Genomic DNA, 24,108 nt, shown 5'->3' on the forward strand with positions numbered 1-24,108 from the left:
CGGGGCGCCCCGGAGAGAGCCGGTGCCGGCTCCCAACGGCCGAGCCTCGGTGGCGGCGGAGCCAGGAGCCGCTCCCCCCGCGCAGGTGAGTGCGCGGCCGGCTCCTGCCCCGAGTCCTCCCCTCCGCGGGATGCCCGGCCGGCTGCCCTCGCCTCCCAGCTCGTCCTCCCGGCCAGCCCAGCCCCATCCTGGGGCAAACGCCCAGCTCGGTCGCCTTTTGTAAACTCCAGTGGGTTCCCTGAACCTACGACTTCACCCTATTCCTCCCTTCTAAGAATTCAAAGGGAAGACAAAGTATCTCTCCCTCCAGGTTTATTTTTTCGACCTCTGTCTTCCTCCCCTGCACCCCGAAAATCTCGTCGCTGAGCTAGCCACTTTTCCCAAGCAAGGAAAAGCTTTTCCCAAGCAATATCTTCCCAAGCAAGCTCGGCCTTTTCCTGCTTTCTTGCATTTACACTCTGCTCTCCAGCCCCGCCCCCCCCCCCCGCCTTCAGCCGAGAATATTCCCCACTTGCATGTTCTCACGACAGCTCTCCTTCAGACCCAGCTCAAATGTTGCCTTCTGTTAGGTTTTTTCCGATAGTTTCTTTTTCTGCCAGTCTCTCTCAGCCCTTTGCTAATTCACTTTTTCTTGACATTGACCACCCTGTGTGTGTTTAACGGTCTGCTCCTCAATTCGTGCGTTTTGCTTTGGAGGAGCCTCTTAGTTTTGTGTGTAGCTACAGCGGCCAAGCACACGGAGGGCCCTCGACAATCGCGGATGAACTAATGCATGAAGGGACGTGGTTACAGAAATGGGTCCAAGAAACAGGAGTGTGGCTGTTAGCACACCGGTGTGTACTTGCTCCCATCAGTATTCCTACGGGTGGAGGAGCCCGCTGTCCCACTACTCCTGAAAATGAGTAGGGATGACTTTGTGGACATGCATTGAACCTTCACATCGAACTTAAGGGATGGTGGAATTTTAGAACTGATTGCATGTGGCACCAGTTGTCTGTGGAAGAGATGAGAGGAGGAGAAAGAGATGAACAGATGTTTATTTTGAATTCATTCTGCATCTAGTGATGGCTAGCCAAGTGTGACTACTTGGAGCAAGGACCTGCCTCTTTATTTTGCAAGTAATCTTGCTACATCTGAAAATTCATAGGGAATTTTAGGTTCTAGATATTAATGTGTATTATAGGGGAAAATATAAATACATGTGATATGTTGTTCAATGGGATGCATACACATATAACACAAATAAAATATATAATATCTATAAAATATATGAAAGCACAATTTTATGATTTTTTTTTAAAGTTATAAAATTGAAAAGTACAACACTTTCCCTACTTTCCCCCTCTGTCTTTCTCTTTCAAGGTTATACTAGTTGATGAATTATTGTGTATCTTCCCTGGAAAGCTTTTTTTTTTTCCCCTGGAAAGCTTTTAATGTGTTTTATCAAATCTAAGCTATTACCGGGATCCCTGGGTTGCGCAGCGGTTTAGCGCCTGCCTTTGGCCCAGGGCGCGATCCTGGAGACCCAGGATCGAATCCCACATCGGGCTCCCGGTGCATGGAGCCTGCTTCTCCCTCTGCCTATGTCTCTGCCTCTCTCTCTCTCTCTCTCACTGTGTGCCTATCATAAAAAAAAAAAAAAATCTAAGCTATTACCGATTATAATTTTATGCAATTACATAAACGCAAATTATGTATTTATGTAACTTCATAAAGGAAAAAAATGTGAGGAAAGAAAAAATAATTGCCAGTTAAGCTTCTTAAAAATGTGCATCTTAGGAAAGATGAAATATCTTATATATGCATTTGTATATACAGTTTCTAAAATGTATACAATTGGTATTATGCAGTGTACTGTGCTTTGCTTTTTTCTTTTACATACGATGTGTTGGAGATCTTTCTATATCTGTATATGTAGCTCTACCCCTTCTTTTTAATTTTTTAAAGATTTATTTATTTATTTATTTATGAGAGACACACAGAGAGAGGCAGAGACACAGGCAGAGGGAGAAGCAGCTCCATGCAGGGAGCCCGACGCGGAACTCGATCCCGGATCCCAGGATCAGGCCCTGAGCTGAAGGCAGATGCCCAATCACTGAGCCACCCAGGTGTCCCTACCTCATTCTTTCTATTGCTAGGGTCTGTATTAAAATTTTATTGAACATGATACTATTATCAAACTCAAACTTGTCCATGCACCCAGTGAGCAGTAATCCAGTGGCAAATACACCAGTTTTGAAGCAAAGAAAGATTATCAGAAGGGCAGCCCAGTAGGAAGGCAGGTCATTCCCAAAGCTGCTTCCCCCTGTTGAGCCTAGAAACAGCTTAAATACAGGAGAGGAGAGTAAGGGGTTTCTTAAACCTCCAGGGAGGGGGGCTTTGTAACAACCTGGAGGTAAGCATTCCTCCTGAAAATGAAGAGCTATTTGGGACCTGGTACAACTGGATATGTCAAGATAAATGTTACTATTTGGTCCCCATTAGATCTCTACGATTAGTGGGTAAATGGGGAGTAGGGGTAAAAAAGAAAAATGAATGATTGATGGTACATGAGGTTAAGAGGTGCATAAAATATAAATAGGGAACCAATCAAAATGTGGAACTAAGTTTATAATGCAGCAATATTACTATAGTCCTGTTTATGCTTTCAAAACAGGTCCAGGAACCAAGTGTTGGGCCTGAGAACTACAGTTCAATTAATGGGTTTGTCCTTTTTTCCTTCCTTATTGGTTACCAATTATTGAACTTACTATTTTTTAAAAGATTAATTCATTTTATGAGAGAGAGTGAGAGAGCATGTGTGAGCAGGGAGGAGGGGCAGAGAAAGAAAGAATCTCAAGCAGACTCTCTACTCAGTGGGGAGCCTGATGCAGGGCTCCATCTCACAACCCTGAGATCATAACCTGAGCCAAAATCAAGAGTCAGATGCTTAACCAACTGAGCCACTCGGGTTTCCCAAGCACTTACTATATTTTAGCCTTTTAAAAAAATTCAGGTATAGGGTCGCCTGGATGGCTTAGTTGGTTAAACATCTGCCTTCAGCTCAGGTCATGATCTCAAGGGCCCTGGGATTGAGCCCCGCATTGGGCTCCCTACTTAGTGGGAAGTCTGCTTCTCCATCTCCTTCTGGTCATGCTTTCTCTCACTATCTGTCTCTCTCTCTCAAATAAATAAAATCTTTTTAGAAAATTCAAGTATAGTTAGCACACAGTGTTATATTCATTTCAGACATACAATAGGTCCTTTATTAAGGGATATTTTGGTTATTTCCAGGAAATGTGTTTGTTTTTGTGCTTGTTTTTGCTATTATAAACATGTTGCAGTGAACAATCAATCTTCTCTGTACATATACACACATGCATATGGATATAATGTGTATAATATAGTAAACTAATTTGTTTACTAAGATTTTCCCATTTCAACTATGTACTCTATTCAAAATTTTGCTGCAGTTTTTAGGAATTCTATATAAAGTAGTTGTATACATTTCCTAACTTGAAATAGTTGCACCAGTCTTTGGAAGTGGTAAGCTGATATTTTATATTTAGACTTCATTATGTGCCAAGTATGACTTGGCTTTTGAAAATCATCTAGAAAATGCATCTCAAATTATTTTGTTAGAGGAAGAATTCTACACTTCTCTTAAGCAAAATCTCCCCAAATGGGAAGTGGTTATTTATTTATTTATTTATTTAGAGTGTCTCATATAGATGATTTACTTTAAAAATGTTAAACCATAACAAATTATTTAGAATTTATTTATTTCCCAGTCACAATAGTGATTAATACCTGATTATCAGTTTCCTTATATCCAGTGTTTGTTCACAGACTACTAACCACGAAGACTCTTTAATGTTCACAAAATAAGAGCTTATCTTGTCCTTAGCTTGAAATATTGGGGTGCCTGGCTGGCTCAGGGAGTGGAACATGGGACTCTTGATCTCGAGGTTGTAGGTTCTATCCCTATGTTGGATGTAGAGAGGACTTAAAAAGTAAAATTTTTAAAAGAAAGAGAAAATATATGTAGCACTCAGTAGAGCACAAGTTAAACTCTTTACTTAGAACATGTATCTGTAAGTACTGTAATGTTCAGATATTAAATGCTTTTTATTTTTCCTTAAACAGCTTCACATAAATTCTAAGGAAACTAAGATGACACACATAGAGGTGGAAAACATATGCATGCTATATTGAAGTATGTTTACCTGAATCGAAGCTATAGATTATGTTTATTAAATTACCATACAAGCAGAGTAACTGACAATAACCTTTTCCTGTGTATTTTATGATCAGCTTGACAAATTCTTTTTTTTTTTTAATTTATTCATTTACTTTAGAGATGGGAAGCGATAAGAGCAGAGGGAGTGATAAATCCAGGTTTGATCCCAGGAGCCTGAGATCATAACCTGAGCCGAAACCAAGAGTCAGGCATTCAACCAATTGAGCCACTCAGGCGCTCCTTGACAAATTCTTGATTAGGACATTTTCAGAACACTTAAGAGTGCTAGAAAAAAACCACTGGTAGAACTGAGCAGATTTCCTAACACGTTAATGTTAATATCGGTGCTTTATAAAACCACATTTTATTATTCATGATTTACTTACTTTAACTGATTCTGAATCCTATTTATAGTCTTTTGGAAGAACAAATAAAATATGGCATAATTTTAAGTTCTGTTTTTTTTTTTCCTAATTTCTACCCTTTTTGACCTCTTTAGAGTTTTTCATGCCTTTACTTCTTTTCTTTTCTCTCTAGATTTCTTCCTTCTCTTCTTATTGAATCCTACCTATTCTTCAAGGGCAATTTATGTCCAAATCCTCCATGAAATCCTATTTGTTTGTTTTGTTTATGTTAATTTTTTCTTCCTCTAAATACTTTTCCAACAGAGCTCCATAATTTTACACTCTTAATTGATTTGCAAAGATTATCTCTCCAATAGCATTGTGAATCCTTTTTTTTTTTTTTAAAGATTTTATTTATTTGAGAGAGAGAATGAGAGAGAAAGAGAGAGAATGCACAAGCATGGGGAGGAGCAGAGGGAGAGAGAGAGGAAGATTCCTCACTGAGAGGGGCGCCCAATCTCTGGGCTCCATCCCTGGGCTCTCCAGGATCATGACTGGAGCTGAAGATAGATGCTTAACCAAGTGAGCCACTCAGGTGTCCAAGCATTGTGAATCCTTGAGGACGAGAGTCCTGTCTTGTTTTCTGGCCGCCAGAGTGAGTATCGTAACCCCAGGCACATAGTAGTTACTCACACCACTTTGCTGGAGGCTGTGGCTGTGGCACAGGAAGGAGGGAGAAGCTTCCATTTTTTTCTTCCCTTTGTATCCTTGTTTTCAGTGAAATTTCCATCTCTAAGCCTATGGATTCAGCCTGACCTTAGGAACCGTGGATACTGTTAACCCAACTGGTGATATTTAGGACAAAATTAAGCATTTTTAAGCTTTACTATTCTTTCTTTGCAAGATCACAGATAGCTACTTGAGCAAGGTGCAGCATTGGTGTCTACAGAGGGCCCCAGTGCCTAAACTAATTCTATCACTTTTTACCTTTCTCTCTTACTCTCTATCACTTTTTACCTTTTCTCTCTCTCTTCTTACTTTCTCTCTCTTAGTTTCAAAATGCCTTTTTAAAATTTCCTGGTGGGCTTAAAGGGGAAGCTTACCAAATTAAAGCCTTCTCACAGATGGTCAATAAATTGGTCACTTCCTTTTTTTTTTAATAAAGTCTTTTTATTATTTTTTTGTTTTATTACTATTTTTTCTTAAGTGATCTCTCTGCCTAACGTGGGGCTTGAACTCATGACCCTGAGATCAAGAGTTGCACACTCTACTGCCTGACCGAGCCAGCCAAACAGCCTAATTGGTCATTTCCTTATGCAGTTTATCATACTGTCTTTCCTTTTTAAAAAACGTGGCATTTTATTTTTATTTTTTAAATTTTAAATATTTTATTTATTTGAGAGAGAGAGAGTGAGAGAGACCACGAGGACAGGGTGGGGGTAGGAGAAGTAGACTTCCCGCTGAGCATGGAGCCAGATGTGTGACTCCATCCCGGGACTCCAGGATCATGGCCTGAGCCATAGGCAGACACCTAACCGATTGAACCATCCAGGCCCCTTACTTCACTAAGGCATACCCACAGTGGTTTTTATTATATGCATTGTGTTGTACAACCATAAATAATTGCTGTTTAATCTCAGACCATTTCCATTACCCAAAAAAAGAAACCCAAGCCTATTAGCAGATAGGCCCAGTTCTTCCTTCCTCAGTCCCCTGCTACCGCTGATCTACTGTCTTGTCTCTATAGGTTTTCCTTTTCTGGACATTTCACATAAGTAGACTCATACAATATGTGCCTTTTGGGTCTGGCTTATTTCACTTAGTGTGGTGTTTTCTTTTTTTAAAGATTTTATTTATTTATTCATGTGAGACAGAGAGAAAGACAGAGAGAGAGAGAGAGAAGCAGAGACACAGGCAGGGGGAGAAGCAGGCTTCATGCAGGGAGCCTGATGTAGGACTCGATCCCGAGACTCCAGGATTACGCCCTGGGCCGAAGGCAGGCGCTAAACCACTGAGCCACCCAGGGATCCCTAGTGTGGTGTTTTCAAGGTTCATCCATGCTGTAGCATGTGATGGTTCTTCATTCCTTCTTATGACAGAGTAACATTCCGTTGTAAGGATATGCCCCATGTTGTTTATCCATTCATCACCTAGCTGGACATTTGGGTTGTTTCCAATTTGAGCTAAATATGAATAATGCTGCCATGAACATCTGTATACAGATTTTTATGCAAACAGATGTTATCAGTTCTCTTGAGTGGAATTGCTAGAATTTCACCTACCAGTGGAATTACTGGCTCATTTGGTAATTCCCTGTTTAGCTTTTCGAGGAACTGCCAAACTGTTTTCATCAGAGGCTGCACTATTTTGCATTCCCACCAGCAAAGCATGAAGTTTTAAATGTTTCCAGAATCTTTTCAACACTTTTTTATTGCCTTTTGAAAAAATTTATAGCTATCCTACTGGGTATAAAGTGCCATCTCATGGTGATTTTGATTTGCATTTTCCTTGTTGCAAGTGGTGTTGAGTATCTGTCCATGTGCTTGTTGGTCATGTGCTTTATATATATATAAATATATGTATTTATCAAGCATAGTTATATGTCTCACCAAGCACAGAACTTGGCATTTAGTTGTTGACAATCAATATTATTTCCTCAGTCTTCTCCATGGGACACATATTTATCCTACCAAGGCCTATCTTAGATGACAACTTCTCCTTAGAGATTTCCTTTTAGAGTTTTGTCTTCTAATGCTACAGAAGTTTTGTCTTCTGTGCATATCTTGGCTGGATCTAATGAAACTATGTTCGTTGGTACGTTCGCCTCCCCCATTAGGCTATGAGCACCTTGCCAATGACTAGAAGTGAGAAAACCGGGCTTGTTTCAGTAGCAGCCAGAGCTGCTGTGACCTCAGGGAGCACCCAGGGCAAAGGCAATGGGAGAAACTGAAGAGAGAGCTTGGAACCAAGTCAGGAAAGCCTTGAAGGACACAAGAGTTTATATTTGGCTCCCGAGGAGGACTTTAAGCAGGGAAGTGATATGATATGATCTGAAGTTCAGAAAGATCATTTTTGTCTGGGTAAGACCTGTAATTTCTCTGGATCTTTGTTTCATTAGCAATAAAAAGGGGAGCTGAACTAGATAATTTCTAGGTTTTTTTTTTTTTTCCTAGTTCTGAAATCCTGTGCCATGAATCTCAGCTATCTGGACTCCTCAGGGAATGAACTGTGTTGGATAATAACATTTTCTGAGAACTTAATCTGTGTCAACACTTTAAAAAATAGAAGCCATTTTTAGATGAAAAACTCATTAAGATTAATTGTATACTTCCCTGACTTCTTAAATAGAATATCATTATTCAAGTTTCACCTTCCCTTGATGGCTTAAATAATAGTGGCTCTATAGTGGCTTAAATAACTGTGGCTCTAGAAAGAGCACTGGTTGCCAACAGAGAAGCTCTCCAGTCTAACTCGGTGTATGTGTTCTACCATTATATTGAAATTAAAGTCAATTTTGCTTAGGTTTCAGAAACCGGACAATCGTGTCTGTCAATATCCTTTGAAAGCAGGCCTGATTCTCTTGCTGAGTAAAGTGAACCATTTTGCAAAATTCAAAGGCATAAATTGGAGCAGAGTGACTGGATATGACTTCACTAAAATGTATCACTATATTTGGTTTTGAGATATTATAGATAGCAGAATCAACTCTAGGCCAATTTCAAGTGTAAACATGTAATGAACACACAGCTCCTGGGTATTGGATATCAATGTGTGAGATAATAACTCAGAGTTGTTTACTTACTTTCCAAGAAAATTTACTCACATGTAAGAAAATAGACATTACATCGTGGTCAAGGAATAAAGACAAAATCTAGGATTTATAAAAGAGGAGAGAGGTTTATAAAAGAGAGGAAAAGGGGAGGAGAAAAAAATCTGAAGTTTGGGAACAATTGTTCTGGTTTGCAGATCTTGGGCATGCATGCTTAGCTGGCAACAAGAAGATTGATCAGTTTGGCTATTTCTGTTCTAGAGTAGGCTAATTTAGGATATCAAAGAAAACCATTTCAGCTGCTTATGGGATCTTCAGAAAAGTTGGAGAGGGCAGCTGTGGGATACAGGTTACAGGCTGTCTAATGTCTAATGGAGGGCTGCTCCATTAGACACATTACAGTGTCTAATGGAGGGCTGCTCCTGTCCCTCTATAAGAAGCATCTTCTAACTTGGGCCAGGTGTGCACAAATGTCCTCAGATTCTCTCATTAGAGAGCCTCTTTCTCAGCCTTCTTTTGCACTTTCTGCTTTAAAATTTTTGTTGTTGGGACACCTGGATGGCTCAGTGGTTGAGCATCAGCCTTCAGCTCAGGGTGTGATCCTGGAGACCCCGGATCGAGTACCACATTGGGCTCCCTACATGGAGCCTGCTTCTCCCTCTGCTTGTGTCTCTGCCTCTCTCTCTGTGTGTGTCTCTCAGGAATAAATAAAAAAGGTATTTTTTTAAAAAATAAAATTTTTGTTGTTTTTGCAGTTCAAGTGTTTATTATTATCCTGGCATCTGGATTTTAGTCATATCCTGAAAACTTGTTGATTTCCATGGAGTTTTGATTATTGTCCTATAATGTTATTTTCTATAAGGCATTTTCTCCTGTTCCTCTGGTGTCTGCTGATTCTCCTGGTTATGTGCTCATCATAACTTCTACACTCCTAAATAGATCTTTTCTGATTGGATGTCAGAATTATATTTTATGTGATACTATGGCTTCAAAAAATAATCACGATCCCATTTTAGGGAGACTTCGGGAAGGCTGTTATAAACAAGAAGTCCATTGGAGCGAGCTAGGAGCTGGAAGTATAGTGTTTTTTTCATTGGCTGAATTGTGACAATCTTTCATTGGCTGCGCTGTTGTTGGGGCAAGAGGAAAGTCCTAATCCTGCTGCTATAGAAAAGTAGTATCCACATGCAAGATGGGGCTCTTCTTATTTTGTCTGCAGCTCACAACCAGAAGTAGGGCTGGTGGGGTGTGAGAGCTTCCCCCTGCTGGCATTCTGAATATATTCTAAAGGAGGTTTCCTTTTGTCAATTTTCGCACTGCTAAGAGGATGTTTTATGCTTTGCGGGGGTTCCTGGATGTGCTCGTGTAGATGAGATGGCTGTACAGTTGAGTGTCTGGTTGGTGATTTGTATCAAGAGTTCCTCGATGCAAGGAATATTTCAGTCCATGTAGTTCTTTGTTTCTTGGGTAAGTCAGTATCTCAGCTCTAAGACGGTGGCTCTCAATCTTTTTCTCAACCCTTACATACCTGAGGACAGATACCTTCCCACCATTTGCAGTAATTACTATGATAGGGATGGGAAGTGTGTAGAGTTGCAGTGCCCTAGGGTCATATCATAAGAGGAGCACTTAGAGTTTCCAAAAGTCCCTACGTCTCTGTGCTCTGTCCCTTTAAAATCATTTCTCTAGTTCTGTGAGTTTAGCTTCATTAGTCAATAGAATACAGGAGAAATAGATGATTTTGCCACCTGTCTAGGTTCCAGGGGAGGAATAAATTAACACAGAACATTCAACTTATTGTACAGTTTAAATTTTTTTTTTTTTAATAATTTTAGGTTTTGCAGTTTAAGGTGCTCTGTTGGAGAAAAAAGCCGATAACATGAGCGCCAAAGAAGGTGATCCACCCACCCCGGAAGAGGCAGCCCCCCCTGGTTCTGAAGATACTGCCCTTCCGGGTCTGGATCCAGGAGATGAGGCTCTTCCCGGTCCAGGAGAGGCTCCTCCTCCTTCAGACGAAGAGGGTCAGCGCCCTGCAACAGAGGCTGCCCCAGCTCTAGGTGCTGCCTCTGCTTCCGAAAGAGGCCCTGCTTCTTCTGGAAATGATTTACTGAATCTCATTCCTTCTGATGAAAGGATAGTTATTCCAGAGGATGATGAGCAAGATGAACACAGAATTCGGCCTAGGTCTACGCTCCGACGGGGCCCATCCATGCTTTCTCAGTCTTCCCGTAGGTCATCCCGTTACCACCGAAGCATGAGTGGCATTCCAAATCTACAGGAAACATTGAAAGAGAGACAGGTTTTTCTTATAATAAGCATTTTTATATGTGTCACTTTTATTTATTTTTTGGTGGCTTTTCTTCATAATTACAATTTTTACCCATGCTTTTCATTCTTTAGGCAAGATTTAGAGATGCAAGGGAAAGCCGAAAAATGAAAATTGACCCTTCATACAAATATATATTTGAAATTCTGGCAGAAAAGCTTGGCCTGGACGTAGTAAGCGTTGAAGAATTGATTTTGGATTGCCCATCTGTAAGTTTAAATCTCATCATTGTTTTTTTATTGCTCTTTGAGAGCTGAGTGTTTTAAGAACCTGGAGTCATCGTCATGAACAACAAAACACTTAGAAAGGGAAGGTTGAAATTTTACCCATTAGGGAAGTTTTATAAAACTATAGCCAGTTGAATCATAATTCTAGTTAGGTCTACTATTGAGGAAGAAGGAAGAGAAGAAGAGTCAGCAACTAGAATTTGATAAAAATTCTAACTCAAAATGCCTTTAGAGGTTAAAGGGATAGTCGAGCACAGGTAGAGTTAACTATTTTAAAAGTACAGGTTATTTGAACTACATATGCAAATCATTTGGGAAGATAAAAAAACCTGCATGCATATGAGCTGGGGAACAGTGACTTAGTAGAAAACAACTAGGTGGCTACCATGTCTCAGCATGCCAGGGGCAGTCCTAGGTTATGCCTACTTTCCTGGCATACTTACTAATAGTCCCTCCTTTCACTCCTAAAAGTCTCAGTTTGGCTAGTGAATTTCTTTTTTTTTTTTTTTTAATTTTTATTTATTTATGATAGTCACACACACACACACAGAGAGGCAGAGACATAGGCAGAGGGAGAAGCAGGCTCCATGCACCGGGAGCCCGACGTGGGATTCGATCCCGGGTCTCCAGGATCACGCCCCAGGCCAAAGGCAGGCACTAAACCGCTGCGCCACCCAGGGATCCCGGCTAGTGAATTTCTATGGTCACCCTAATTAGAGTAATATTCGATAAGCTGCCACTTTCATAGAAACTCCCAGAAGCAGTGTCACAGTTTCCTTTCTGATAGCTCAGCTTCTAAATTAACTTTAAAAAAAGGTACTACAGGTTGCTTGAGCTTTTTACCAACCCTAGTTGTGGACTGGCCTGGAGCCCCAGCAAGACCAGTGGGCAGGCACATACTGGTGGTGAGCTGATTGTCCCACTGAACACCCCGGTGAGAGAGTTGAGTAGGGGGCAGTATTGTGGTGAGGTTATCCTGGGGATTCGATCCCGGGTCTCCAGGATCGCGTCCTGGGCCAAAGGCAGGCGCCAAACTGCTGCGCCACCCAGGGATCCCAGTTTTGATTTTCATTTTCCTAATGATGAGTGATGTTGAGCAGCTTTTCATGTGTCTGTTGGCCATCTGGATGTCTTTGGAGAAATATCTATTCATGTCTTCCGCTCATACTTAAATTCGATTATTTAGGGTTTTTTGATGTTGAGTTGTATAAGTTCTTTATATATTTTGGGTAATAACCTTTTATCAGATATGTCATTTGTAAATATCTTCTCCTATTCAGGAGGTTGCTTTTTGTTTTGTTGATTGTTTCCTTTGCTTTGCAGAGGATTTTTCGTTTGAGGTAGTCCCAATAGTGTATTTTTGCTTTTATTTCCCTTGCCTAGGGAGACAGATCTAGAAAAATGTTGCTATGGCCAATGTCAGAGAAATTATTGCCTATGCTCTCTTCTAGGATTTTTATGGTTTTGGGTGTCACATTTAGGTCTTTAATCCATTTTGATTTGTGTGTGTGTGTATACGCTGTATGAAAGTGATGCAGTTTCCTTCTTTTGCGTATAGCATATAGTCCAATTATCCCAGCACCATTTGTTGGAGAGATGTTCTTTTTCCCATCACACATTCTTGCCTCTTTTGTTGAAGCTGAATTGGCCATATCCACCTTGAAATTCTTTTTTTTAAGATTTCATTTTAATTCCAGTTATACAACATATAGCGTAATATTAGATTCATGTGTACAATATAGTGATTCTTCAACATTTCCATACAATACTCCGTACTCATCACAATGAGTGCAGTCCTGAATCTCCATCATGTATTTAACTCATCCCCCCAAGCACCTCCCCTCTGATAACCATCAGTGTGTTTTCTATAGTTAAGTCTGTTTCTTAGTTTGTCTCTCTGTTTCTTTTTTTTCCCCTCATTTGTTTCATTTCTTAAATTCCATATATGAGTGAATCATAGGATATTTGTCTTTCTCTGAGTGATTTATTTCACTTAGAATAATACTCTCTAACATCCATCCATTTGCATGGCAAGATTTCATTCTTTATTTTATGGCTGAATAATTTTCCATTATCTAGGTACACCAAATCTTCCCCACTCTCAGATCTAGGATTAGGGTTTGGTTCAGGGCCAGAATAAGGATTAGGGTTAGAGTTAGGGCCAGTGTGAGGTTAGGGATTAGGGTGTGTGTCTGGGTTAGAATTAGGTTTTTACTTAGAATAATACTTTCTACCTCCATCTACGTCATTGCAAATGGCAAAATATCATTCTGTTTATGGCTGGGTAATATTCCATTGTATATATACCACAGCTTTTTTCCCTCAGATCTTGAATTAGGGTTCTGCTTAGGGCTAGAATAAGGGCTGGGGTTAGGGCCAGTGGGAGGGTATGTGTTTATTATTCTGCAGTTCAGAGACCTCTCCAGAGGGATAAGTTAGGGGTTATGGTTATGGTTAGAATGAGAGTTAGTGGTTAGCAGTTAAGGGGTTAGGGTTTGGGTTTGGAATAGGATTAAGTTTAGAGCTAGAGTTAGGGTAAAGGTGAGGATATGTGCCTGGTATCCTGCAGTTCAGATAAGTTTAGGGTTATAGTTAGGGTTAGGGTGAGGGGCTAGTGGTTAGCGGTTAGAGTTGGAGTTTGGGTTAGGATTACGTTTAGAGCTAAAGTGAGGGTGAGAGTGAGGGTATGTGCCTGATATTCTGCAGTTCAGAGGCCTCTCCAGAGGTTAGGTTTAGGGTTAGAGATAGAATTAGAGGTAGAGCTTAGGGGTTACTGGTAGGGCTGGGTTAAGTTTAAGGTCAGGATTAAAGTTACGGTTGGGGTTGGGGTTTGTGCTTGGCATCTTGCAGTTCAGAGGCTTCTCCAGATAGTAAAATATTAGATTTCTGTTGTGTTGAAAATAAACATGGCAACCATCCACCAAGCTGAGATAAGGAGGGGATTTGTCACTCTAAATACTCTAGTTTTTTAAGTCAGGTTTTTATTTAAAGTCCAGTTAGTTAACACACAATGTAATATTAGTTTCAGGTGTAGAATTTAGTGGTTAAACATTTACATAGAACACCTGGCTTTCATCATACCAAGTGCCCTCTTTCATCCCCATCACCTGTTTTACCCATTCCCCCTTTCCCCCCACCCCATCACCTCCCCTCTGGTCATCATCGGTTTGTTCTCTATAGTTAGGAGACTTCATCTTGAAATTCTTAATAATTTTTTAACAAGTATTCTTGCATTTTTTTTATTATTCCCGCATTTTTATTTTTCACTGTAGCTCACAAATTCTGTAACCTGTCCTGGCTGTGGATGATACCATCCATATAGCAAGATAGGTTATCAGCCTTGTTTCACCTGAAAATTGCTAAGCCATAAATTTGGTTAACCCCACAATTAGAATCCCAGCAGCTCTGCAGAGGATCTAGGCATTGACATTAGCACTGGTTAGTACCTTCAGAGAAGGACACCTGCTAGGACTAAGTTGGGGAGATGGGTGCCTGCAGAGCTGGTAATCTCATTCTTAAATATTTGCCAGTTGGCTTTCTGGGCTGACAGTCTTTGCTTGGAGGAAGTGTTTCTCACTGGCTAGCTGACTGGCCAAGAAGTGGGAGTGTCATATGCCTGCAGACCCTTTCATTTGTCATTCTTGACATATGTCTTGTGCTTTGGGTCTGTGTGCTTAGCTTCTTCCTTTAAGGCCTTCATGGAGCAGGTTAGACACTGCTTAGGCTGCACATCTAGGAGATTTAGGGAAATGTAGGTCTTAAGGGAAGAATAAAAAACACCTTTCCAGTGTTTCCCTAAGAGTTGTTTAGCAGTTGCAAAGCCACAGTGGAGGGGAGATAGTACAGCCAGGAGGGAAACCAATCTCAAAGTCTGGGAGAGATCAGAATGCTTATTTGGTTGAAGGGACAAGACAAACACCTAAATTGGCACCAAGATTGGTGGGCAGATGAATAAGATCATGGAACCAGGCATGAAGGGTCGTATAGTTGGGTGCAGTGATTTAGGAAACTGGATATAATGGCAGGTTTTTCTTTTATGTGAAGCCTGGTGTAGCTATCCAGAGTGAAAGTAGCTCATTAAAGGTCCCACAAAAGGGTAGACAGTTGAGGGTGTGATGGTTATTTTGTTCACCTTCAGATCTGATATCCAGTCTTTACTGCCTACTCCGTGGCCCAGAAGGCTGACCTCCCTAGAACCCATTGCCTCGCCTCCGTTGCCCTCTGGGTTCCAAGTGACTCAGTCACTAGGAGATGCCAGCAGGAGATAGGAGAGCAGAAGGGAGAGAAGTCTGACTCCTCCCTGCTTGGCCATGTCTTCTGGTTCCAGCCATATCTTCTAAATACAGTTCTTCCCAAGCTGTTCTTTTCCCACAGCACTGTGTCCACCTGCTTCCAGCTACACCATTCCCCAACTCATCACACTTCCAGGCTTTGGCCGGTACTGCTTTTTCCTTTGTTGGTAGTCCTGTTGTTGCCACCAGTGTCACAGCTTCCCTTAACCCTGCTCTGGCTTCCAGAAGTAGCCTCTTTCTTACAAAGTTTCTTCAGAAACCCCTTTTGGGGACTTCTTTTCTTGCCAGGACCCTGACCAAGACAGAAGCTTCTACCAAATTGGTATCTATGACTTTGCTGCTCTCTTCATCCAGCACTGCTCAGGATAATCTCAGACTATCTTGCTTTCCTGGTTTACATGACAAATGTTTTCCAAAGTCAAGGCAATAGCACTGTCGTTCTGTGGCTAGAGCACAGCCCTGGAGGCCCAAGGCTGGCATCTGGTTCCAGGCTCTGAACTCGTGGTTGTGTTTCTTTGGGTCTTTTACTCAAAAATTTTTTAGCTTTAGTTTTCTCTTCTGCAAGAGGGGTATAATAATGCCACCTTACCTAGTGTAAGGCTGTGGTAAAGCTCAGATAATCTATTTGCAAAATGTATGACTGAATTTTCAATTTGCCATCATGATTTCAGTCCATGACAACTTTCACTCTGCTGGTCTCTGAAGTACAATGTGTCCAAAAAAATGAGAATTTGTTGCATTTGATATTGTGATGTCTTTTTATCACAGGTATGTGCTCTTTTTTTTATATATATAATTTGGAGACTTTCAAATCTGATGGGTCATAAAATCAGATATGGCAGGAAAGTATTTATGGAACTGGGCAAGAATAGCTATGCTGACAGTTTTTGTATTTTTTAGATTGCAATTATGCAAGAGTCAAATTTATGTGTGAGATGGAAAAGTAGAAAATGAGGGGCTAGAATTTTGTAATCTGTGTAGCTCTGTTTCATTTCCTGGGGTGGTGGTTCCCAAATGGGATCCCAGAACCAACAGCACCACCAGCACCTGGAACTTTTAAAAGATTTATTTATTTGGGGAGGAGAGAGAGAGAGAGAGAAAGAGAGAGAGAGATTAAGTAGGAGGAACAGAGGGGAAGGAGAAAGAGAATCTCAAGCATACTCCACGCTGAGCACAGAGCCCAATGAGGGGCTGAATCTCACGATCTTGAGGTCATTACCCGAGCTAAAATCAAGAGTCAGACTGAGCCACCCAGGCCCCCCTCACCTGTAGTTTTTTTAAAAATGCAAGTCCTCAGGGCCAGGATTCTGTATTTTTTAAAAGCTCTGGGTGCATCTCTGAGGCACGCTAAAGTTTGAGAACCATTGTCCTAGGGGAAGAGGCTTCGCCAGATCTAGAATACCTCTTACCTATGGTCGATAAGTAAAGAGAAACCCGCTGCTCAAGAGAGACACTTAGGTTAAGGCATCAGTGGATTGGGTGAAGTGGGTTGAGTAACTTTGTATTTCCCAAATGATGTGTGAGGGTTTTTGCTTACATGACCTATTTGGTTTTCCACTTACTAAGATATTACTTTAACTTACAAATAAGCGCTTCATGCTCATAAACATGGGAGACTCTCATTATAATAATTCATTTTAGTTTGGCTACAATATGGGTCAAATGACAATTGCTGAAAACATCATACTCAAATAATTGGTCTAAGAACCCAATTAGCTGGTGAGGCAAGTTTTCTGCTCTCCAAGTCAGCTTTTAAGAATAGTTTGTTTTAATAATAATTCTTTATATTTACCACCAGTTGGACTCATTCATTTACTCCTATAAGATTCTGTGAGGCAGGGTCAGGTACATGGCTGTCAATTTATATATGGAGATCATCAGTGTAGGCTCAGAAATAGAACTCACCATATATTTCATGGTAATTTTGGAGTTAAAGTAGTTCAAAATCTAATCCTGCTTCTAATGTCCCTGTCACTATGTATCTTGAATAAAGTCTTTGAGCCTCTTTTTTTTTTTTTAATCTACAAAATGATGAGGATAAAGGCATGTGAAATGCCTACCCCTGGGTGTGGTTCATTTTGTTGTTGTTAATATAAGTAGTCATTTTATTCACCATCATTTTCTCTTTTATTTAACAGCTGGAACCATTTGCTCATTTTTTAATGAAAGATGGTTGTAAGACATTGAAATTTTTGTACCAGGAAGGAGATGTCCCTGGCCTTGGTAAGGATGTTTCATGAGGGCAATGTGCTGGTTAATGGATGTTAAAGTGCAGCATATCTTTTCTCTTATAAATAGATATATATTTATAAAGATTATATATATAAAGATATATTTATATAAAAGAAAGTTTGTTGGAAGCTTATGTGTGGAAAAGAGAGTGTCTTTTTCTCTTTAACGATTTATTTTTGGGAGAGAGAGAGTGCAAAAAGGGAGAGACAGAGGGGGAGGGAGAGGGAGAGAGAATCTCAAGCAGACTCTGAGCATGGAGTCCCATATAGGGCTCAGTCTCAGGACCCTAAGATCATGACGTAAGCCAAAATCAAAAACTGGATGACCAACTGACTGAGCCACAGGTTCCCCCCAAAAGAGTGTCTTAAAAACAATAAATTTTCAACTGAAATATATATTTCAGGCATTACTATAAGGAGAAAATATACTTACAGAAATCACTGAGAGGTGCCTGGGTGACTCAGTGGTTGAGCGTTTGCCTTTGCGTCAGGGCATGATCCCAGGGTCTTGGGATCGAGTCTTGCATCAGGCTTCCCGCAGGGAGCCTGCTTCTCCCTCTGCCTATGTCTGCCTCTCTGTGTCTCTCATGAATAAATACATAAAATCTTTAAGACAAAAAAAGAAGAAATTATTGATATCTCCTGGCAGATAGATGTTTTCACTAGAATTTAATTCCATTTTCTCTGAAACAGGTGGAGCCATTTTCCACACAGGTTTTCAGGTGACTAGTAATAGTCATGAAACCATGTGGGAGCTCAGCAGCTGTCCATGTGATCTTGGGTTGGCATCTTGTTTCTGCTTCAGCTGTCAGTTGAAATATCTGGCTTCCTTACTATTCACAGGATTCCTAAAATAACACTTTACCAGGATGTAAAACTTTTGTATTAATAACAGGTGCATGGACCATCCTTTTGGTCTTTAACTACTTATCTTTGAAGTCCTGTGATTTGTCCCTCCTACTGATTCTTTCTCATTTTTCTCCTCTGCTGACTTTAGGTGAGGCTAATATCCCATGCCTGCCCTAGTATTCCAAATTGAAAACCTGTAGTTCTGAAACCAGATTCCCTCTCTGAAGTTGACACTGCTTATTCCTTTAAAAGTAAATCTTTTATTCCATTGTGTATGTATACCACATCTTCTTTATCTATTCATCTATGGATGGACACTTGGGTTGCAGCCATAAAAAAGAATGGAATCTTGCCATTTGTAACAACATGGATGGACCTAGAGGGTAAAGTACTAAGTGAAATAAGTCAGAGAAAGACAAATACCACAGGGTTTCACTTATATGTGGAATTTAAGAAACAAAACAAATGAACCAAAAGAGAGAGAGAGAGACAGACAGACAGAGACAGACAGACAGACAGACAAAACACAGCCTTTTAAATACAGAAAACAAACTGGTGGTTTCTAGAGGGGAGGTGAGTGGAGGACTGAGTGAAATAGATAAAGGATTAGGAGTACACTTATCTTAGTAAGCACTGAGAAATATATAGAATTGTTGAATCATTACATTGTACACCTGAAACTAATCTAACATTGGATTTCATCCCTCAGGAAATATTCTAAAAAGTAAACCTTTATTGTGCTGCTTGCTAGTTATTGGATTGGATCCAAACTGCTCATTTCTCCACTAAGGCTCATCATAACTGGGACACATAGCGTTTGTTTAACCTGCTCTCCTATTCTTGCAGACATGAATTTGCTGCTCCCTTTAAGCCAGCCTCTTCTTTGTTTTCTGGACATTCCAGGGTCATTTCTGTGCCCCTTTTCTGCCCTCCTGACTCTCTCAGAATGCCTTTCTTTTCTATATCCAGCCAAATATACTTCTCTTCCAGATCACCTAAGACATTCTCTCTTCTACAGAGCTTGCCCAGGGTGTTCCAAGCCCATCCATCATTATTCTCCAAACTCCTCCTGTCTCATTTAAAGTTTGCATTGTAAATTACAGTACTTGATTATGTTCTTCTATTTTCATCTAATTCTTTAATATAAGAAAATACCTACAATGAGAAGAAAAATAAAAACCACTCACATTCTCAGCCATTTGGAATAAGCATCATTAATTCCTTGATGAATATTTTCTCTAACTTCTTTGCCCAGCCCCCCTTTTCTATAGAGAAAGGGAAGAAGGGAAGGAGAGAGAGAGAGAAAAAAGTTACATGTATGTATAGTGCATGTGTATGTATATATATATGTATATATATACATAGAGTTGGATCCCCTTTTGTAATATGTAGATATTATATATAGAGAGATAGATATACTACAAAAATGGGATCCAACTCTACGTGTTATTTTATGGTGGGTTTTAAAATTTGATAATATTCTCTTTATCATGCCACTGGATACATTTTTACAATTAAATGGTAAACAGCTGGATATTGTATTTAGTTAGGATAATATAACTATTATTTTCAAAACTTAACTCTTATTATTAGAACTTAGGTTGCTTATGACTTTTTGCTCTTTTATTTTTTATTTATTTATTTTTCCTTTTTGCTCTTTTAAACAATACCTCAGTGAATATCACTGAAGCTAATGTGGATGAGGAAGACTTTAGGCAGAATTCTCAGGAGAGGAATTGGCAGATAGAAAAGATATACACACACGTATACATATATATATATATAATGTACATATGTATATATATATTTTTTTGAGAGAGAGAGAGAGAGAGAGAACATGCATATGGAGGTGAGAGGGAGAGAGAGAAAGAGATAATCCCAAAGAGGTTCCATGCTTAGCACAGAGCCCAACATAGGGCTCAGTCTTACAACCCTGAGATCATGACTGAGCTAAAATCAAGAGCTGGAGGCTTAACTGACTAAACCACCTAGGTACCCCCAGATAGTTATATTTTTAATAACTATTTTGCTACCTACAAAAGTAATACATTTGTTAGCTTGGTAAATATTCCTCTATATGTCTGCTAATATAGAAATGCTTATTATCATTTAAAATATAAACATATAATACATTTTATTCTTGATTTGATTTTTGCATTTGACAGTATAGCCTAGACAGTTTCTGTCATCATATATAGATTTACCTCATTTAAAAAATACTGTACAGGGGTGCCTGGGTGGCTCAGTCAGTTAAGCATCTGGCTTTAGCTCAGGTCATGATCTTGGGGTCCTGGGATCAAGCCCTGCATTGGGCCCCCAGCTCAGTGAGGAGTCTACTTGATCATCTCCCTCTCCTCATGTCCCCTCTTGTGTCCTTTCTCTCACTCTGTCTCTCAAAGAAATAAATAAATAAAATCTTTTTTAAAAGTTTTAAAAATGCTACACACTATTCAATAGTGCAGCTGCATTTTGATTTTTAGACACTATTCCCCTGTTGATGGATGTACAGAATATATAGGTGTAGACAGAACATATTTAGCTATAGGTAATGGAGATCCTAATGGTGTCTTAAACAAAGAGTGGGCAGTGGCTGGCAGTGGTTCAGATGCTCGGCATTGTCATCAGAAACACAGATTCTTTTTTTCTTCCCGTTTTGTCATTTTCAACATGTTGGCTTTTTGTTCATGTTTGGCCCACATGGTTATAAGATGAAGCTCAGATATCACATCTAGGGAAAGCTTATCTTCTCTCTTATCAGCCAGAACTGGGTCATGGGGCGACCATAGGGGTTAGGGAGGTTGAGAAAGCAGATGTCTCCTTCATATACATATTGCTGAATGAGACAATGGTTTTCTTATCAAGGGAAAAGGGGAGAGAAGTTATTAAGTGTAGAAGTAACTCTCTATGCCAACCTCCATGAACAAGCATTTGAACCATTACGTACTCTGGCTTATCCAAGCAAAACAAATAAAAAAAATTACTTGGGCCATTCACAAAATTTAGAACTAGTCGAACCACCAGGCCTTGGGAAGGATGAAAAGAGAGCCTAGCCTTTCTACGGATTTCAGGGCAGTTTATTTAGGAATCGTCACTAGATTGACATCTCTCAACCCCCCTTTTACCTTTGTGTGCCTCCAATCAGGACTGACATCATTGAGAGCCTCATCAGTCTCGTTTTCACATGCCCACCACCACAGGGCTCTGAGATGGGTGTCCTCCAGGGTCACAGAACAGGGGAACCCTCTATACTCAAAGGAGGGAAACCTGGGAAGACAACATATTTTCATGGTTTCATGATGGGGATTTTAGCATTTCTTTTATCATGTTTTAAATTGTTTATTGTAAATAGGAAGACTGTTTAATTATGCTCTTCATGTTACAACCAACCATCTAACAAAGTTACTATATTTTTAATAGTTTTTAAACTTAAATGATTAATTTTCATTGAAATTAGGTGGAGGAAGAATTTAATATATAACTTGGATGCTATATTTTTTTAATTTTTTATTTATTTATGATAGTCACAGAGAGAGAGAGAGAGGCAGAGACACAGGCAGAGGGAGAAGCAGGCTCCATGCACCGGGAGCCCGACGTGAGATTCGATCCCAGGTCTCCAGGATCGCGCCCTGGGCCAAAGGCAGGCGCTAAACCGCTGCGCCACCCAGGGATCCCCGGATGCTGTATTTAAAAAAAAAAGATTTTATTTATTTATTCATGAGAGACAGAGAGAGAGAGAGAGAGAGAGAGAGAGAGGCAGAGACGCAGGCAGAGGGAGAAGCAGGCTCCATGCAAGGAGCCCTATGCAGGACTTGATCCCAGACCCTGGGATCATGACCTGAGCCAAAGGCAGATGCTCAACCACTGAGCCACTCAGGTGTCTCAACTATGAGTGTATTTACTAGGGGACTAAGTCCTCTCTCGAGAGTCAGTGAAGGCTTCTAAGAGACTTGGGTTTCAGCTGAGATCTGAAAGTAGAAATCGGGGAGGCCAAATGTTGGAGATGGGATAGAACCATTTGTGGGAAGTCACTACCTGAGGCAAAGCCAAAAGGAGCAAAGTACAGAGCTCAGAGAAAGGAAGCAGAGAGGCTGCACTGTAAGTATTCCAATTATTGATGTCTTTTTGTAGACAATATATATATATAGTCATCACAATCATATCAAAACTTCTTTTTTTAAAAAAAATTTTTTATTTATTTATTCATGAGAGACACAGAGAGAGACAGGAAGAAATATAGGCAGAGGAAGCCCGATATGGGACTCGATCCCAGGACCCTGGGATCACGCCCTGAGCCAAAGGCAGACACTCAACCACTGATCCACCCAGGTGCCCCCATATCAAAACTTCTTACAGTAAAGTAAAGCAAGAAGCAACAGTGTGAGATCCATAGTAATTTATCACAGTTAATCATTTATGTGATCACACACTATGTTCTTGATTTTCGTTTTCAGAATGTGGTCGAACTATTGCTGGAGCAACCAAAGGGGCAAAAATGATGAGATTGTACATAGACAATGCAGCCCCAGAGAAACTGAAAGGATTATGTATATTTTTTGTTCGCTGTCACAGTGATACTGCTATAAATGCTAAAAATATTCATGAGGTATGTTTTTATTTTTTTCAAATATATAGTTAGATGTTTTCTTCCAGCTTAATTGAGATGTAACTGACATTTAACATTGTGTAAGTTTAAGCTGTATATAATGTGTTGATTTAATGCACTTATATTTTGTGAACCAATTACCAATGTAGCGTTAGCAAATACTCCATCATCTCACATAATTCCCTTTTAGTTGTTGTTGTTTTTGGCGATGACATTTAGGGTGAACATTTGAGAACATCTTAGCAACATTTGAGTATATATTAGTATTAGCTATGATCACCATGCTATAGATCCCCAAAACGTATTCATTTTATAACTCCTAGTTTATATGCTTTGATGAACATCTCCCAATTTCCTCTACCCCACAGCCCTTGGTAATCAACATTCTACTCTTTATTTCCACGAGGTCAGCTTTTTTAGATTCCACATATAAGTGAGATTGTACAGTATTTGTCTTTTTCTATCAGACTTATCTCACTTAGCATAATGTCCTCAAGATCCACCCATGTTATCCCAAAGGCAGCATTTTCTTCCTTCTTGTAGCTGAATGATATTCCATCCTGCAATGTATACCATATCTTCTTTATCCATTTATCCATATATGGCCACCGAGGTTGTTTCTGTATTTTGATTATTGTAAATAATGCTGGAATGAACATGGAGGTGAAGATCCTCTGGATATATATCCAGAAGTAAGGTTGCTGGATATCTCTTGTCAAATTTTAGTTGACTGTGCACATGTGGATTTATTTCTAGACTCTTGATTCAGTTCCATTGGCCTATGTGTCTATTTTTATGCTAAGTCGCATACTGTTTTGATTGCTGTAGCTTCACAGTATAGTTTGAAATCAAGAAGTGTGATGCTCCAGCTTTTCTTTTCTTCCTTTTTATCTCTCTCTTTTTAAAAAGAGTTATTTATTTATTTGAGAGAGAGAGAGAGAGCATGAGCAGGGGGCAGGGGGTGAGAGTTTCAAGCAGACTCCATGCTGAGCACAGAGCTCAATCTCACAATCCCGAGATCTTTACCTGAGCCAAAACTAAGCATTGGACACTTAACAAGCTATACATTTGTTTCTTATAGTGCCCTTGTCTGGCTTTGGTATCAGGGTACTTCTGACGTTGTAAAATGAATTTAGAGTGTTTTCCCTTCTTCAGTTTTTTGGAAGAATTGTAGGAGGTTTGGCATTAATTCTTTAAGTGTTTTGTAGAGTTGACCAGTGAAACCATCTGGTACTGAACTTTTCTTTG

The 24,108-nt window shown here is 40.0% G+C and overlaps 1 protein-coding gene across 1 annotated transcript in view; it reads left to right on the forward strand.

Moving 5' to 3' along the window:
• The window catches only part of DNAH8 (dynein axonemal heavy chain 8), a 363,394-nt gene continuing 339,286 nt past the window's right edge, over positions 1-24,108 (forward strand). Inside the window, exons 1-5 of the mRNA XM_025418650.3 lie at positions 1-85; positions 10,168-10,631; positions 10,733-10,867; positions 17,316-17,400; positions 22,709-22,860. Of these exons, the coding sequence (XP_025274435.3) occupies positions 10,212-10,631; positions 10,733-10,867; positions 17,316-17,400; positions 22,709-22,860 (792 nt within the window). The 5' untranslated portion in view covers positions 1-85; positions 10,168-10,211. The remainder of the gene's footprint in view (positions 86-10,167; positions 10,632-10,732; positions 10,868-17,315; positions 17,401-22,708; positions 22,861-24,108) is intronic.

This window comes from Canis lupus, chromosome 12, assembly GCF_003254725.2.
Source record: "Canis lupus dingo isolate Sandy chromosome 12, ASM325472v2, whole genome shotgun sequence".
NCBI lineage: Eukaryota > Metazoa > Chordata > Mammalia > Carnivora > Canidae > Canis > Canis lupus.